We start from the raw sequence: 18,980 nt of genomic DNA on the forward strand, positions 1-18,980 counted from the left end.
CAATGTACCCACGTACCTATATTTCCCTCCACAGAAACATAAAAACCATCTGAAAACTCATATGGAACAACAAAAGACCAATGATGGCCAAAGCAACCCTGTGCCAAAAGGACAGTGCTAGCAGGAACCGCCATTCAAGACATCAAAACATATTACAGAGCCATAGTAATCAAAGCAATATGGCACTGGTACAAACAAACATGTATACCAATGTAACAAACGTAAATACATGTAACTATAGCAATCTGATAGTTGACAATGGGACAACAGTCATACACTGGAGAAAAATAGCATTTTCAATACATGGTGCTGGGAAAACTGGATGCCCACATGTAGACATTAAACTTGTTTTGTTACCTTACAGAAAAACTCAAAAAATAGATTCACAATCTCCACAGTGAAACACAAAACACTGAAGCCATTAGAAGAAAATAGAGGCAGTAACCTATAAGATAAAAGTATAGGAAAGAACTTTCTTAACATAACTTCACTTGCCCAGAAGTTAAGACCAACAATTGACAAGTGGAACCTTATAAAATTAAAATGATTATGTATAGCTAGCTAAGGGAATAGTCAACATGGTGGGGGGAGACTCCTTGCCAGCAGTACATATAATAGAGGATTAATATCAGAATATACCTAGAGCTCAGAAAACAGAGTTAAGAAAACAAATGAACCAATTAAACCACAGACTAGGGATCTGTATAGAAATTTCTGAAAAGAATATGGCTAAGTAATGTCTTATGAAATGTTCAACAGCATTAGTAATCAGGGAAATGCAAGGAAGAATGATACTGAGATTTCATTTTACCCCAGTTGGTTAAGATCAACAAAATGACCAACAACAAATGTTGGTGAGATTTTGGGAATAGAGGACCCCCATCCACTGCTGATGGGATTTTGAACTAATGCAATCACTATGAAAAGCAGTTGGAAGATGTCTCAAAAAACTAAAAATAGATTACATATGATCAAGCTATACCATTCCTTGGCATATGCCTACAGGAATGGGCATCCTATTCCAAGGATATTTGCTCATTCTTGTTAAGTGCTCTCCTATTCACAATAGCCAGGGAACAGAAACAATCTAAATGCTCTTCAGTAGAGGAAAGGATAATGAAAATGTTATATATACACAACAGAATACAATTCAGCTGTAAAGAAAAATGAAATCATGAATTGTTTAGGTAAATGGATGGGCTTAGGAAAGATTACATTGAGTGAAGTGACCCACATTCAGAAAGATCAACACTGCATTTACTCACTCAGCTGCAGTTCTTAGCTCCAAACCCTCAGGGGTAAGTATATTACTGGAGTAACTCCAGAAATAAGGAAAGTAAAAAGGGACTACTAGCTGGGCATGGTGGTACATGCCTTTAATCCCAGCATGTTGGGGGCACAGACAAGCATATCTCTGTGAGTTTGAGTCCAGTCTGGTCTACAAAGCAAATTCCATAACAACCAGGGCTGTTACAAAGAGAAAGCCTGTCTTGAAAAACCAAAAAAGGGTATGTGTGTGTGTGTGGGGGGGGGCTATTAGGTGGTTGTAGAGAGAGTAATAACAGGATATAAGAGAGAAATGAGCCAGGGGTTAATTGGGAGGGAGCAGGGACATCAATACAGAAGAGGGAGATGGGGAGGAGAAGACAACAACACTATAGATGTTTGAAAAATCCATAGGGAACAATATATTTTATTTACCTAATTTTTTTTAATGAGGCTATGCCACATAGAGTATCAATGCTACCTATCTCTAAGGGCCATAGACTAAAAACCTTCAGTACTAGGCATGAAAAGCTCTCTTTGGAGTTGTTGGCTAGGAGAGTCCAAGAGATTCCCTAACAATAGTCTACTGCTGCCACCATTGTTTGTTTCCCAGAGATTGAAGGTAACATGTATTACTAAAGACAGCATGCACTTCAGACACAGGTCTTGAAGGATTTGAATTGGATCTGACAGGAAGAACTCTTTCCTGGGGACTAGCTTCTGTAGTACCAGAAGATGCTATGCAAGCTGCCAAGGAAGGGAAACGACCAGTAGTCCAACCAAACTTTGATGCTTATGAACCACAACAATGGCCAGTAAAGGAACATATCCCTTAAGATGCAGTAGTTATGCTCATATCTTAGCTGTAACCAACAACTGTCTGATTGGACTTAAGGTACACTTAACAGAAGGGAAATTGTGCCTGGTGGTGGAAACCTACCCAACTTCCCAGAGCTAGAGAGGTTGTGGATCTTAAAGAACCTTCTGCCACCACTCTACCACTCTAACATAATCTCCACCCACCTTCTAAATACTTCTATGTATACCCCAAACAAGCTTTCACATCTCATCAAAGAGTCTTCTCTTTGTAGCAGACAGAACCATTACAAAACACCATGACTGTTCAAAACATAACTGATCATGGGCTGCCTAGATCCAGTTGCTATATCTTTGATACAACTCTCCCATTTAAGACTTGAGAATCATCAAGGAAGAAGGGTGGAGAGACCGGAAAAGTCAGAGAACCAGAAAATAGGAATGTGTCTCCTAGAAATGAAAGGGAAGATACATCATGATACCTCAACTGTGTGCCTGCCTGAACAGGAGCTGAACAATGACAACATCAATAGAAATGCTATTGTGGAGGAAGAAATGTCATGGGGCCTCACCCCTAGACAAAGAGCTGCAGGCAACTAAGAACTGCTGAGAGGGAGAATTACTCTTCCCCAGGGATGAAGCCACGGATTGGTTGTTTAGTTCTAAGTAGTCATTCCTGAAATCATATACATACAAGCAACACTAAGCTCAGAAGGTTGTGTCTATGCACAGAAGGTTCCCATGCACTTATATGTGAGAAGAAAAAAGAGGAAATGAATATGGGAGGGAACAGGTTGGGGGAACACATGGAAATGGTAGGAAGGAGGAAAGAAGGGGAGATAATATAGTTACATTACAATTAAAAGGAAAATTAATATTACAATATAGTACGTATTAACACAACATAATACATATTAATATAATATATAATATAATGTAACTCATCTTTACAAAATGAAAAAACACTTATGCTAACTCTAACATGCAGAGACTAGATGTAGAGAAGTCATCAAGGCCTCTGTCTTCTAAGATAGGCAAGAAAGAGAATAAAGCATGAAGTGTTTATAAACTCCTAGCATTAATGGCTTTGAATTAATACCAGAAGGAACTCTCTTTTGATTCCATAAATTTCACTGAATTCATAACGAGGCAAGTTTTTAAAGGCCATTTAGGTTAGTGTCTTATGTGATGGCAGGATTGGAGGGCATCTTTTACATAGGCAAGGTGTACACATTGTGTGAGCAAGGTGAGAGTCTGACTTTACATACACCTAGACACGCTGACACATGGGCTACGGACAGTGTTCTTGTGCTAGATAACAGAGTTGACACTCCTTTAGAGAGGAGTGTTTGTTTACGTGATACTTTACAAGTATTATGATATTAGAGTGCTATTGCCTAAGGAAGTCAGAACATAAAGCGGAATTATGCAGATCCCTCATGTTCCTTTCCTTTCCTTCCACCAGTTGCATTTGTTTCACATAAGTACCCCTCCGAGGCATACCTGGCGCCATTACACACTAAGCCAGTGACACACCCTTAATGTCATTATGGTTGCCTACATCTCCGAAGCATGGAGATCTGGCTCTTTGAACCCATAAGACTATTATGACATGAGAATTAGTGATTATATTTTTAACTGTATAAAATGCATATCTTACAATTTCAAATCTCTTCCCACAGTGTAGATAGGCAGGTCTCTCTCTCTCTCTTACACACACACACACAGAGAGAGAGAGAAAAGAGAGAAAGAGAAGAGGAGAGGAGAGAAAGAGGAAAGAGAGAGAGAGACACAGAGAGAGAGAGAGACAGAGAGAGAGAGAGAGAGAGAGAGAGAGAGAGAGAGAATGAGGAAATACAGCCTTCCCTGGCAGAGTTTTTATGCTTCCCAACTTCACTTACTTTGACACAAACGTCACATGGGGAAGACCTTGTGTGGAAACAAACCCATGCAACCACACACTGAGGTGAGGTGGGACCAGCTCCATGGTTAGTAGACCAGCAGTCTCTTCGTGGAGCATTAGCAGCTGACTTGGGAACCACTAGCAGTTGCCTTGGTTAAGGAATGTGTCAGATAAAGTTCCTGCCTGATTTCTAGACCATGAATAAGTGAACACACCAAGTTAAGTGTTTCCTAGGGCTTGGATCTGATTTCACTGTACACAAGGGCATGCTCACAGACCACCCACTCACTGCAGAGAGACTGGGCAAGCTTGGTTGTCTTCATCTTTGTGCCACAGAGCTCTCTGTGCTCTGTTTTTTGCATGTCAAAGCGAATTCAAGGGCAGAGAATCCCCACCTACTTGGTAGCTGCTGGCAGTACAGTTATAGGGATCATACTGTCCTTCAATTCCTAATAGTGTTAAATGAGATTCTTCTTATATCCCTATTGCTCATCTCCCTACATCATCTTCTTCTCCTTCTTTGCCTAAATCACAGTCTTCTGAGATGCTTTGTCTGACTGGTGAGTGAGCCCCACTTACAATGAACTCTTACAGTACTTACTGCCTGTCTAGATCACTCAGCACCTCCAAGCTCTTTTGGTTTCAGCTTCAGAAGCAGCTCTTTGAGAGAAATAGCAGTTAAAACCTATGCAGTAGAATGCTGCAAGGCTTGAGTACATCTCCACTGTGTTCTAGCTGAGTGATTGTTAGCAGGTTATTTGGCATCTACTGAGTCTTGGTATATCATGCACATATTGACAGTGACTGCCTTATATAATTCTATTGAGGGTAAAATATGTTAAAGTCTTCAAGGCAGTTGGTATAGTACTTGGCATATAAGTTATATGGATTAAAACAAATTCACTACATGGCTCAAAATTCAGACCACCTACATTCAAAGTCTGACTTCACCACAACTAAGTTATGTGTTTTCACAAGTTACTTAGTTGCTCAGTGCTAGGCATAGTGATTTGTATCTTGTCAACTGACTGGGTTGTCCATTCATCATGTTGACTTTTGCTTGCCTATTTTCACTGCAAATTCCAAGTTTTGGATTTGGCCTTTTTTTAATAAGCAAGGAGGAGTTTTATTTCAGAGAATGAAATGATTATATTTGTTTTTAAGGACGATTGTTTGATTCTATGTCCTAAGGAAAAACTCTGAGTGTACATGCACAAAACAGAATGTACAGTTTTGAGCTTTTCTTTAATTTGTGGAAACCAGGGCTGCTCAGGGATTAAAGGTGTACACCACCATGCTTAGCCTAATTATAAGGTTTTCAATAAAGCAGATGTAAGGTTGATGAATATATAAATAGAAATATGTATTTCTTGATGATGGACTGGAAGAGGAAGATGAGAGAGAAGCTAGTTATGTTGATGATGAAAGTTCTACATTAGGTCTTGGGGTGTATTATGATGTCTTCAACATACAGCGAATAGGGTAGGCAAAAGAGGGTTGTGATATGGAAGGAGAAATGATGAGTTAATGAGTTAGTTTGAAATTCTCCGGGAAGCCTGTGTGGATTTGTTTAATGTAAAAAGTAGATTTAGGAGGGAGATTGAGTAGGACACTGCAGTCAAATACATAGGCATGCAGAACTCTGGTTCAGTGAGTATATCAATAAGAAGAGTGGGAGTCAGATGTCTGCAAAGGTAAGAGAACTTGAAACGAGTAGAGAGAATCCAGTGGAAGGAAGCTGTTTCTGAAAGCACAGGGAGGACAACCAAACCGGCTGAACCAAAAGTCAGAAGAGATGAAGACTTAACCGTATCCATAGGACTCAGAGAGTAGGAAACCAATGATGACTACATTTACAAAAGTTTCCTGCACAGAGTGGGCTGGCTGTTTGTCTGTTATTGAGAACAGGTCAATTAATAAATATAACTATCTGAATGGAAAATTTGCTCCCAAACTTCAGAAAAATGTGAACAAAAGCAATGAGCATAAAGAAGAGAGTTAAAGATTAGTAAATAGATCCAAAAATGTAGGAGCAACTACCTTATTGTTTTATACAAATGTCATAAGAACACAAATCAAGTTTGTCCTGTTCACACTAATTCTTACCTGGAGAGACCAGTCCATACATGTGACCACCCGATGCTTAGACCAATGCTCATCATAGAATTGGCGGTTGAAAGAAAGGTTGGCTCCAGCCTGCACATCCCTAAGAGGGTTAAAATAGCAGAGGTAAAAAGTGAGGTTTCAGATCAGAGTGACCTAACAAAAGCATATAATACTCCTGGAAGGCAGAAGGCCAATCTAGACAGTAGCACATGATCATGAGTAAATGGATTGAAGATATCCTTTATGAAAAGCTCTTTCTACTGGCTCAGAAAAACTTTCTGAATGAATTTGTTTTGAGTCTGGTATAAAATGTCCAATTTGTCTCAAGTTCTTATCTTAGTGAGTCTTGAAGCATTTTTCTTCCCTTTAATTTGCTCTATCCTGAAAAAGAGTTATTAAAAGTTCCCTTAGCCAGCAAGAAGGATCAGCAGATAAAAATACTTATGTACAAGCCTGATGTCCCAATTTCAATTCCCTGATCCTGTGGTAGAAGGAAAAACCAACTCCCAAAAGTTTTCCTACCACACCCACTTGAGTAGCCACACTCATACACATACTAATATTGCATTAACAAATTAAATTTCCCTGAAATTAAATTAACATAAAAATACAGGGAGCTATTCGATATCAATATTACCCTCTGTGTTATTAGACCTCAAATGATATACATGTTTTTATCTGTGACTTGTGACTGACCATAGCAATTGCCTCCTTAAGTAACAGTAGGTGATAATTTCTGCCATGAGAAAGGTATTGTGGAGATCTAGTGTATCTCAAGAGTGTTCCAGACATCAACCATGTCAGTCATGGACCAAAAAAAGCATTGTCTCAGAGGACTGAAGGTAACTTGGCCAGTGTTTGTTTGTCTAACGCTCAATTGGCCTTGGTACTACCTTCGAAGAACTCAGCACTCATAAGTCTGCCTCAAGAGTCAACTGTGCTTAAATTGAATAATGTCTGTTCTATGCCAGGAGCTACTGGGTCTGTCCGAGAATCTACCTGAACCTTTCAGTTTAGGAATTTGTCTATAGTCATTCTTCCTCTTTTCACATTATTCTGCTCCATCGCATCAGAGCAACTCCCCTCTGTCACTCTTGTTCAGAATGAGTAGTCTGGCTTCAGAAAATATCATTCTAAGCTTTGATCAATTGATATATGATTTCCCTTGACCCTAACACCACCACCGATCCTATGGCAGCTCTACCACTGCAAACTCACGTAAGAGGTGCATGTTAGTCCTGTTAGAAATCCAGTATGGCACTGAGCCATGTACTAAGATAGGAAGGGGAGACCATTAAAACCAGCTGAGCTACCAGAAATGTGTTTTGTTTTGTTTTGTTTTTTGGTTTGTTTGTTTTAGGAAAATAAACATCAGTAGAGCATACAAATTCAAGATCCTGCTTATCTCTTCTGTACAGTTTAATAATGCCAACTGTTGAGAACCTTTTCAAAACATCACCGTAAAATTATTTTTCACATCTTTGGTCTGCTCTTTTCCATATTCTCAATGTTGATACCATACTGCCCTTTAAGAAGGCATTTGTCTTTTAGAAATAATTTTTAAAAAATTGGATCCAATGCAAAAGGCAAGTGATCCTACCTCCACGTGTTGTTCTCAGACCAAAGAAATCTATAGCAGTAATCCAACTCTGTCTATTTCTTACCTGTCTTATAAAGTGCCTCCTCATATCTCATGGTGATACCCCACGGCTGGCAGCTACTGCCCCTTCTAACACATACACCAACACCAACTACAATCACAAAGCCATATGAAATCCTCTCCACCCATTTCTTCAGCTAATTTTTGTTTCTTTTATCTGTAAATATCTCTTTGCCGTATGTTTCCTAAAATGTGCATATGTACATGTAACACATATATAATCTTACAGGACCCAAAAGAAGTTGAGTGTTCTAAACTGTTACTTCGCACCTCTGTTGTGACCTTATATAGCTCATGCTTATTTTCTCCACTCCCTGTATGTTTAGACAACAAGACGCAATCTAGCTGATCTACAAATCTCTGCCAGCCACATAGGAGAATATTTCTCACAGAACAATGTGTATGACTCTGCTTGTCTCTATCACCTGGCTTGGGCTCCAGATATCAAGTTCAAAAGAATGTCACAGAGCCACATGATAATTACAGGGAAACGCTAAACCAGAAGTTACAACCAATGCTCACAGTCAAAGCTTGTTTGGTATGATTAATCCAGGAATTTCATCTTCCTCTCATTTGCTGGACTTGGGTTTTGCCTAGTCAATACATAAATGTATTTACATTCAGTGAGTAAAGCTGGGCAGACAGTATGCATCTGGGCTAATAGCACTCAGAATGGAAGACAACTTGAGCCTACCACAGAACAGCTTGAACAGCATAAAGAGATCCCTTATCCTAAAAAGAAGAGCAAGACAATAGAAGCAACAATTCTTCACACTGTGTTTTTCCAAACATACATAAGCAACGAACCCATCTTTCTCCTCCAGCTCTCGGCCGCTGTAGTCAAAAAAGATGTCAGAATCCTCAGCTAGTGCTCTTTCAATCACTCGGATTGTTCGGTCAAAGAAGATGAGGAATTCCTCTGAATGCAGGATCTGCTGTTTTTCTTCTTCTGTCAACTCCCTTGGAGGGGCTTTTTATGCAAGAGAGATAGTTAGGGAAGCAAAAGGGACAATTTAAAACTGTTTTAGTGAAATTCTGCCTGTGCAAGAGCTTGCTTATCCAGGGAGAGATAATGCACAGGAAAACAAACCATTGTTCATTAGGATCACAGATTGTTCTTTAATGGTAGTGTGGGATATTTTGATCACACTCTGATACTCCCAAGACTGCACAATAAAGTGGTACCTTGAATGCGGGGTAGGGGGTGGAGGGGTGGGGGTTGTGGGGTGGCAGAGCCAGTGACTCTCTGACTGAACTGGATGTAGAGAAGCCTGTGATTTGGATAGAGAAGCCGAACAGGAAGGGAAGAACTAGAGTTTGAGCTTTCCTGGTTCTGGGATGAGGGGAGAGATGTGTCTCTTGCGGTATCTTTGGCCAAAAAGCAAGGTCAGCTAGTTGCTACTCAGCCTCCTTGAACTGACAGGTTTTCACCCCAGACTTTGACTTCTGAGTCCTATTGGTAAATAGAATGCTACAGACTGGCCATGAGACAGGAAACCTCACCAAGCCACAGCCTGAGTGGCCAGTGGGGCACTGACTGAGGAGCCGTGGGGCAGCAGACAATAATTAAAATAGTAGTGGATTCACGTGCAGCCACTAAGCTGACAGAAAAACATCAAAAGGCTTTTGTAGCTATCCTCCCTAAAAGATTTCACATCTCATCTACTCCGTATTATGAAGAATTAAAAAGAATTACAAATGAAAATAGATTAGCATGCTTTACGTTATCTATTCTAAATGTTATTTGCTTTCAAACTGAACTGGGGAAAAAAACTCAAATAGGACAGGAAAAATACATTGATAAAATTGTACTAATTAGGATATGTCTGTGACACGGTGCAGATGGTTCTCTCCTCTCCACTAGATAATTCCACTTGGCTTCTGAGGGCTAGCTGGAGAGCTGACATTGCTATGAAAAGTTATGTCCTTCCTAATGTGCAGTCATTCAGGGCATCTCTGAAACATTTCCCAGTTGCTTTTATGACTTAGAGCAGTTGTTTTGTTTTATTTTATTTTAATCTTATCTGGCCAAATCTGAAGAAACAAAAGGAGACAGACAGATGAAATAATTGTCAGGGTTCCATGGAGTCTGTAACTCAGTTCCCCTCAGTGTCAGCACTGGGTCCTATAAGTAATTCCTTCAGCAACTCTTTTTGTATAAAACTCTAGAGGAGATATAGGAAACCTTCCATTCTGGAGAAGCTCATAGGGCTGACATTTTCAGCTGAATCTTTATGGTGTCTAGAGATCCTACTTCTACCTCTAATTAGTCATCCAGGGAACAGTTGAGCCATCCCGCCCAGGAGGGTCAGCAATTAAAATAACAGGGTCTTCGGTGAACTTATTTTCCTCAGAACTTCCCAAGACATCTAAGACATCCGCCATCAGACCCAGGTTCTCCCTGGCCACATGATGAGAGGAATCTTTTAGGTAGAGTCAGCTATTTTATAGAAGAGTTGTGTAACTTGATTAACAATATTCCAAGGTCATTGTCCTAAGACATCTGGATGGTTAAGAAGCCCCCTTCTGTAGAGCCATGGCAGGGAATTTCTCTCTCCACTTTCGACGGTCCCTTCCTTGCCTAAGACCATGACCCTGGGAGTCTGAAGAGACTCAAGACTATTTATAAAAAACAAACAACAAAAACAAAAATGAGAATTATTCTGATGTAGCTGATTCATACTTCAGAAATGCTGTCCAGTTAACAATATGGTGAAACATGGTTGATCAACTATAGCAGAAGACCTGCAGATGCAATCTGCTCATCATTTCTGATAGTTCCAAACAGAATTAGGGACAGTTCTTTGATGATTAAGATGTCAGAGTTCTAAAATTACCAGGTATGTTGGGACTTTCCAAAATTTCCACCAGGATCTACTTGTAGTCTTATCCAGATGCCAGTCTACAAACTGATGAGGTTGGTGATGTCTAGATTCAGAATTTTGTTTGGGATTTGGAGGAGGCCATTACTTATTAAGACAATCCTAATAAACCAACATTTCCCAGACACTTATTTGCTCTGACTCTTATTTATTAATTTGAGCTTAAACCCTGAGTATCAGTCCAGTTTAAAAATTATATATACACATATGTGTATGTATATATATCCCCAAACAGATAAGCCTTCAATAATAAATGGATAAGAAGTAATTTATGACTCTATTTTCTAAGCCTCCTTGTGCCACTTAAATTATCTTTTTCTAGAGTAAAGCTACTCAATGTGACCAGGTGAAACAATGACCAAATCTGATAGGTCTCATTTGTTTGGTTAATACTATTAACAAATGAGTTAACTTCACCAAACAGGGCTAGCATGGGCCAAGAAGAATGTCTTTTAAAAAGATTCAGCCTTGGCCACTGTTCATAGGTGACTTAAGACACGTTTGAGATTAAGCAAAGTAGCCAAAACTTCCTTGTGTCACCCTCCCTGCTCTCCCTTCCAATATGAGGAAATCGAGAAAATCTACTCTCTGTTTATCTTTTTGAACCACATCTACTTTACCTTGTATCTCCTCTTGCAAGTCTATTACCTTGAATAAAAAAATAGTATCTGTGTAATTTTCTGTAATTTTTTCTTCCCTACAGCTTATTGTCACTTTGATCTCAGCTTTCAAGACATACAACCTCTTCTCTGGGAGAAACATAAATGGCTGATCAAAGTGTCCCAGCAGAGGCCGAGTCCAGGTAGGCGAAACAGCCGCCTCTGTAGACATTATCTTTAACAATACAATATTTGGCCTGAAATCAAATTGCTACTGAACCAAAACAAAGGATACACTTTATATTAAGCTTTGATGTCTAAAAGGGATCAAATGACATGGTTTGTTTTGTACAAAATAATAACGTGTATGTACAGATGAGCACTTTCAGAATAGTTATAAACAATGTCCAACTTACAAGTTAAACAAAATCATAGCTATTTTTGACTAAAACCAATCTCGTATTGCTTTAAAAATATTTAAATTGGTAAGTGTTGTTACAATATAATGAGAACATAATGGAGTACTCAGGAGCCACAATCAAAAGGTACACTTAGTAATAAAACCTCTCACACAAAAAATTAAAGTGTTAGTTAATGGAATCCAAAAGGTTTCAACTACAGAAATAATAATAATAATAATAAAAATAGGACTGGCAGTGTCTTTTCCACAGATGCAAAATGCAAAAATGTAGAAATTAATTTAAAATCAAAAACCACATGAGAGCAAAACATGGGTATGGATTACATAATATGTTGTGTGGCCTCTTCATACAAACTGTGGAGAATTCCTTTCTGGAGCTGATAGCCAACAATGATTTTACCTACCTTTAAAGGAGGAATTTCTATGAAAAGTAGAATATGTAGATATGACTTACAAAGAACAAGAGAATTTAATCATTTACCCAGTTACATTGAGCCTGAATAACATGTATGAAATAACATGTATGAAAGAGATGCATCATACTCATATTTTAAAAATATGAGATAAAAATTTAGAAAAATCTATGAATTTGTGACCTGTAAGATTAAAATATAGTATAAAATTTATTCAGGATCTCCTTTTCATTATTTAATTATATAAATGTTAATTTCTCCTGGTCATATATGAAGTACATTTTAATGCTTCCTTTAAGAAAGTTCTCTCCTATTGGCCATGTTTTCTTGACTTTTCTCACTGATGCGAACTTAGCCTCTCCTTCATTGGCCCCATTTACTCTATTCTCTAGCTCTTGTTTTCCAGGGTCCTTAGAACATTTGCCTCTACAAAGACAAAATGTACACAGTGAAGTTGACATTTTATACCTAACATTTTAATTTCATTTTATGTTTGCTTATAAATGTAAGTGTCTAGTGGTGTGTGTGTGTGTGTGTGTGTGTGTGTGTGTGTGTGGTGTCTGTTTTGATCACCTTTCCAGTTTGGAGACATCATCATTTGTCTAGACTGGACATCCAGCTCACGGATCTGCCAATCTCTGCCTCCCTAGTGCTTGGACTATTGACAGGGGCTGCTGTACCTCACTTTTCACATGGGTGCTAGGAACCCAAGCTCAGGTTGAGTTTTCATTGCATGTAATTTATTGATGAAGTCGCCTTCCCAGTCTTAAGTTGAGATTTATATTTGTAAAATACCCACTTCATAAATGGCTTGCCTTGTTTTTTGCAATGTATCATTACATTGGAATAGAAAAACATGGTGTTTAAGAGATATTTTTGCAAGACTATCTAAAAGATAAAAATAAGTAGCCCACATAGCCAGTGAAAACACCAGATGAAATCGTGGCAATGGCCGTAATGGAAATTTTACAGTACAATCACTTCATAAACAGCGGCAGGAAACCAAATGAAACTGACGCAGACAGACATTTGTCTCTGAAGTTAGCATGAAGCTTGTGGCTTCATCTGAATTTATAGGCGTGAGGACCCCAATACTCTGACTCTTTTAACAGTGTTGTGTGGAGAGTTATCCAATACTCTGACTCTTTTAACCTGACACTGTTGTGTGGAGAGTTATGAAGTTTTGATGGACAGTAAAAAGTCACCTGCAAGTTTGTATACTCTTTGTGCAACAAAATGCACACGGCAACGTAGAAAAATCAAAACTTTATTTCTTTATATTCAATGCATTTTGGGGTCAGATGGAAAAATATGAAAAAAAAATTCAAAAAAACGAAACAAACAAAAAAAAAAAAAAAAAAAAAAAACAAAAAACCAAACCTAGTGCACACTGAGGGTTTTTTCCTGTCTCTTATGTTTTAATTCAAGAAGACAGATATAGAAAGATAGTAAGAAGGAAGGAAGGATGGAAGGAAAGAAGGAAAGAAAGAAAGAATGAATAAAGGAGTCCCCCAAAATGTGTCCCCTGGTTTGAAACTGTGTATGTCAAGTTTTAGCACAGAGCACATTTTTAATGGCTCAGTATAAGTCCCCTAAAGGCAGGGTTCCCAATGGGAGTGCTGCCACAGCCCTAACTATTACAGCAGCCCTGTGAATGGCGCCATAACCAGATCTGCTAAACCAGATCTGCTAGAGAGTCTTTTAAAAGTTTGCAAAATACTGTCCTGCTTGAAAAAAAAAAAAAAAAAAAAAAAAAAAAGGGGGGCCAGATAGTTTGATGCCAACATAAACATGCTTTTAACCCATTATGTGCTAATTTGCAGAAACGTCATTAATGGAGAACGAGGCACACGGTGCTGTGGTAACAGGAAATGTTCTTTCAAACTTCTTTTAGTATGGCTTTAATCAATTCCATAAAGCATGGGGAACAGTTAAAACTGAAGGGCGTTTTTGCTTGGAACTTTAGAAGGAGGTGCTCGGCTTTGCCAGGAAGATGGTTTGGGATTGGGGTTGGGGGGTGGGGTGACAGTGGGGAATCCCTGCCAAGGCCTACAAGAACACCATGGTTGCATATTACTGGGCATGTTTTAAGCTGTTTTGCAAAAGGAAACAGAATGCATTTCAGTAGACCCTGGCTTATTTTGTCCCTGGCTGTACCGGTGATGGTGGCATTCCCTTTACTGGTGTTTTAAAAAAAGATCTTTTTAGTAGAAGTTTAAAAGTGAAATCACTCCCATTAAATCTGTTTGGAGTTTCTCAGAAAGAAGCAAACCGGATGCCTTCTATGGATGCGACTGTTAAGGAGGCTGAATCCTTTTTCTGTCCTCAGTCACTTTAGAACCTGACTCCTGGATGCCTGAGACCAGACTGGGCATGGTAATCACCTTACCGATGGCTCTTTGAAACAGAAAGAACTGTTTGCTTCTTTTGATTTCAAAGCTATGGGTCACGGCAAAACTGAGCACAGGGAACCAGGGCACATAAGGCTGTGACGTCATGGGGGAGGGCACAGTTACAGACCTCGTACTGTAAGGCAAGGCCACTAATAATAATTTGGCAAACTCTTATACAGCACGTACTTTGTGCCAAGTTGTTCCATACTAGCCCCTTTGTGTCTTATATGAAAAAAACAAACTCGGGAGGCAGGTATTATCTCTGCTTGCCGGATGAGCAAACCGGGGCCAAAAGAAAGAGAGTCAACCAAGTTGATCATACAGCTATTGAGTGTCAGAGCCAAGATTTGATCCAGGTACCCTGGCTTCAGACCCTTTTCTTTTCCCTCACTGCTTTACACTTGCTTTTCTATAACTGAGTTTGTATAAACATAATCAAGGCAAAATTGAACACACATGCAAAACTCAAGTAGGCCTTAGCAGGAGGTAATTTCTCTTTTTTAATTTCTCTTTTTTAGATTTATTTATTTTTATTTTATTTCTATGGGTGTTTTGCTTGCATGTATATCTGTCTCTATGCCCGATGCCCACAGAGGCCAGAAGAAGGTGCTGAATTCCCATAACTGGAGTTACAGATGGCTATGAGCTACTAGGTAGGTGTTGGGAATCAAACTCTGGTCTTCTGGAAGAGCAACAAATGCTCTTAACCATTGAGCCTTCTCTCCAGCCTCAGGAGACAACTGTTAAAATCTAAGAAATGCCTCTACATTTTATCTATCCAAACCTCTAAGTGTGCATGTATGCAATTTGGGGTAGCTATTCAGACTAAATGGATTTTTTTTTTCTTCTCCTGAGAACGCAGGTGTCTGGAGCAAGCACATGGGCTCAGGACACATTTTCCCAGAACTCTCCAATCAATCACTTGCCATGCACCAAGCCAGAGCCATGGCTATCTTTAAAATTTAATATTAACACAGATGATTTTAGACTTTAGTTGATCTGTAGCTGACAAGCCTAGTTGGAAGTTTAGAAGAACCTGTTAACCTGCACTCAGTTCTGCAGGGACCACTTGCCATTTTTCAGGAATAATAACAACTCAAAATCTCATCTCAGTGGACTGAGAGTCTTGACATAGTGAAAGAATAAAATTTCTAAGGGAATGTCATGAAGACAGCATTGTGGTATAAGATACAGGTTGTAAAGTCAACCTAAGTCTTGGCTCATTCAAGATTTAACCTACCTCTTGGCTCACATGTTTATAAGTAAAGTATGTATCCTGTGGCAGGTTTTTACATCTTTCTCTTCTGTCCTCTGCCAGTACAATAAGGATAATAATAGTATATGCCCCCCAAAGACATTTTGAACTATAGACAGTATATTTTCAGTGCTTGGAGGGGAGGTAAGTAGATTATAAGCCCTAAATTGATGCTAGTTTTTATTTTGTGTTCTGTTTCCTTCCAGTGCTGGGATTGGAACCCAAGGCCTTGGACTTACTACAAAAGTACTTTACCACTGAAGCAGATTCCCAGTGTTAGTGGCTATTATCACTGACATGTATGGAAGATTATTTGTCCTAATATGGGCAGAGTTGTGGAAGAACACTGAACTGTAGAGTAGTGATTGCTGTTAATGTTTTTATGTAGCACGTATGTAAAACTTCAGAATTGATAAAATAATTGCATTTGCCCCTCTTCCTCATGATTATCTTTCATAGTCTAGCATGACAACTGATGGTTTATCTTTTTTTTAATCTTTAAAATATTTAGTAACCTCTTAATTGGAATTGGGATTGGCACTGAAGTTGGTTCTACTCCATTTCTTAAGTCAATTTGAAAATAACTGATTCTTGGCCTGGAGATTTTAGTGTATGTTTTAAAAAGAAATGTATCATGTAGCTGTACAAAATACTATATAAAGGGGATGTGAGTGTGAGCTTGATTTGCTTCTATCATCTCTGAGTTTAGTAAGAGAAAACAATAAAACAAACAGTACTTGCCCAGTGTATCTCCTAACCATACCTTCTTTCACTTCTTGGTTTTTCTCTTGATTTTCCAGTTCAGAATCATGACCAATTTTAGGTTCCACCATCTCCTCGTCTTCCTCATCCTCTAGAAAGAAGAAAGAGAAAAACACATTATTTTTCATCTTTAAATCAAAGTCTTTGGCTGATGGTGGGAGGTAGACTAAAGGGCAAAGTTCCAGCCATTTAGGGCAACTTCTAAGTAAATCACTTCACAGAAAATGCCAGACAAATGTTCATGAATATATGAATAAATTATCTTCCAAATGAACCTCTTTGAAAGGCTCCCAACCTGCTGGGAAATCTGCACTGAGTGGGCACCTGTTATGTTCCCCCCATAGACCCTGACCACATGGGATGTCTTGGAATTGCCTCCCTGACCTCTGAAGCTTCCTTGGAGATGGCTCAGAAACAGGTCTGAAAATGTTTCCACCTGGAATGCTTTCCAAGCAAGGGCCACCTGCTGCCCAGATGACTCATTTCCAATTTCATTTTTGCCAAATCAATTTGTTTTTGACCTACAGGAAAGGGTTAAATACAGGTCTAACCCCAGGTCAAATGCCATGGGCAAGTAAACAACCAGGGAAAGACCCCCAAAGTCAATGCCACTGGTCTGGAAGAAAACAACCCACTCCAAATGGCATTTGCACATTCACAATAGTTCATGAATTAATGTGAATTTAATGAGCGCTAACAAATGGACCCAGTCAACTGCCATGGCCAGATGTTACAGTGCCCTTTCTGCTCTATGCAAATGTGGGTCTCTCTCCACCTGCCTCATTTAGAGGAGTGCTTGGAGCCACTAACTGAAATAGGATTTAGGAAACAAGGTGCTGAAGAAAATCTAACTCACAGATACAAAATGATAAAAAAAAAAAATACTGGAAGCTGTTTTCCTAGATTTTGAATATAGTGTAACATTTTTAGTAGGTGTTTTATTTCTTTGGTTCAAGTGAGTGTAAAAGAAATCACTTCTTCCCTTCCTTTCTATACATTCTTTCAACAAATATTTATAGACTTTGTGTAAGATGCCCAGCTCTGTGGTACCTTCAAACCCAACCCATAACAACAATGCAGGCTTTTAGGAAGCATGGAGAAAGTGCATTATCAAGGAAATCAGGAGTTGGTGCTTTGGTTCGGGGAAGCTGTGTGACACCAAAAATGGTCATCAGAAGAAGGCCACATGGAGGTGACCCTTGGGAATTAAGTAGTTAAGTTGTGCAGAGATCTAGAGGAAGTAAGATGATAGCCCACACTTCTTTCTTAATCTGTAGACCAAGAGGTCAAGGTTCAGATACATTTATTTCCAGCTCTACTGAATATAGACTTAAAGATGGTTCTAGTAGAGCCATCTTGTCTGCACACTTGTATCTTCAAGTTCTCAAAACCTAAGGCATTTTATCAAATGGCTTTGTATTAGTCATCTTCAAATTGTACCATTTTTTTTTGTCTTTACAGATAGGAAGTCTTTTATTTTAAGTATTAGTTCTTCAAAGAGTTAAAAAGCCTATCATAATAGAAAGTCACTAAGAATTTATTGGAAAATATTATTCTATAAAGTATTTGGCTACAAAAAGTTCTGTGATACCATGTGTTAGTTTATACATAGAAGTGTGCAGGTAAGTCATACTTTATACAATTCCTTGAATAGAAGGAAACCCTTCCCTTGAGAGCATGCTTTCAATTTGTATTTTTTTAAAGCACAAAAATGTGTACCATGTTTACAATATGCAAAATGCTGTATAAAGGACTATAAATAACAGAGAAAAAATTTTAAAGTGCCCGCCTTTTTAAAGTGGTTACGAACCATTTGTAGGTATTAATTTTTAGTAGCCACAAAATTCCTTGTCTATCAGCCCTTTAAAGACATAAAGTAAGCGTTTCAGTGGATCTGTTGAGGAAATAAAACACAAGAGGCTGGTTTGTTTCTCTGAATACTGATATGTTTGCCTTGCTCAGCAAAGAGAGTGTATTTTTCTTTAAGACTCTGGTTTCCTTTCTGGTGCACTTAGAATAACTTCTGTGGAGACCACTTTCAAAACAGTTCAATAACTTTTAAGAAAAGGATTTATGTAGACCCTCTGCAGACTACTGATATACGACTTGGGCCACACATTCATACCCAGTTACATTTCCTTGGAGATTGGAAAGGATAAAAAAATACCACCCATGTATGGTTTCCTATAGCCAGGTCCACACAAGAAATTAATAGTGGCAGAAACTACCTGTCAGTCTGAGCGACTCGATTCATACAATGGCATCTTTTAGATACATGCTTTTCTTTAGCCTCCATGTTCTGCCACCTCTGGTTGCCACCTTCAGTCCCCTCCTTAGAAAACTCTTTGGCAACTACTGTCCTCCTTCTTGGAGACTTAATGAAGGACTCAGGAGTGGCGGTATTTATATATACATACATGCCCAGCACAGGACTGTCACTGTGTATGAGCTCCAGAGGATTTAGTTTCCTCTGCTAATCCTTGATTCAGATAAGATCAGGGCAG

The 18,980-nt window shown here is 38.9% G+C and overlaps 1 protein-coding gene across 12 annotated transcripts in view; it reads right to left on the minus strand.

The window, feature by feature from the left end:
• The window catches only part of Dync1i1 (dynein cytoplasmic 1 intermediate chain 1), a 480,988-nt gene that overhangs the window by 104,394 nt on the left and 357,614 nt on the right, over positions 1-18,980 (minus strand). For all 12 annotated transcript variants that reach the window (XM_051177158.1, XM_051177161.1, XM_051177156.1 and 9 more), the window contains 3 exons: positions 16,478-16,567; positions 8,559-8,721; positions 6,092-6,191 (listed from right to left, as the gene is read on the minus strand). In XM_051177158.1, coding sequence (XP_051033115.1) covers positions 6,092-6,191; positions 8,559-8,721; positions 16,478-16,567 — 353 coding nt within the window. The remainder of the gene's footprint in view (positions 1-6,091; positions 6,192-8,558; positions 8,722-16,477; positions 16,568-18,980) is intronic.

Source organism: Phodopus roborovskii, unplaced genomic scaffold (assembly GCF_943737965.1).
Source record: "Phodopus roborovskii unplaced genomic scaffold, PHOROB, whole genome shotgun sequence".
NCBI classification, from domain to species: Eukaryota; Metazoa; Chordata; class Mammalia; order Rodentia; family Cricetidae; genus Phodopus; species Phodopus roborovskii.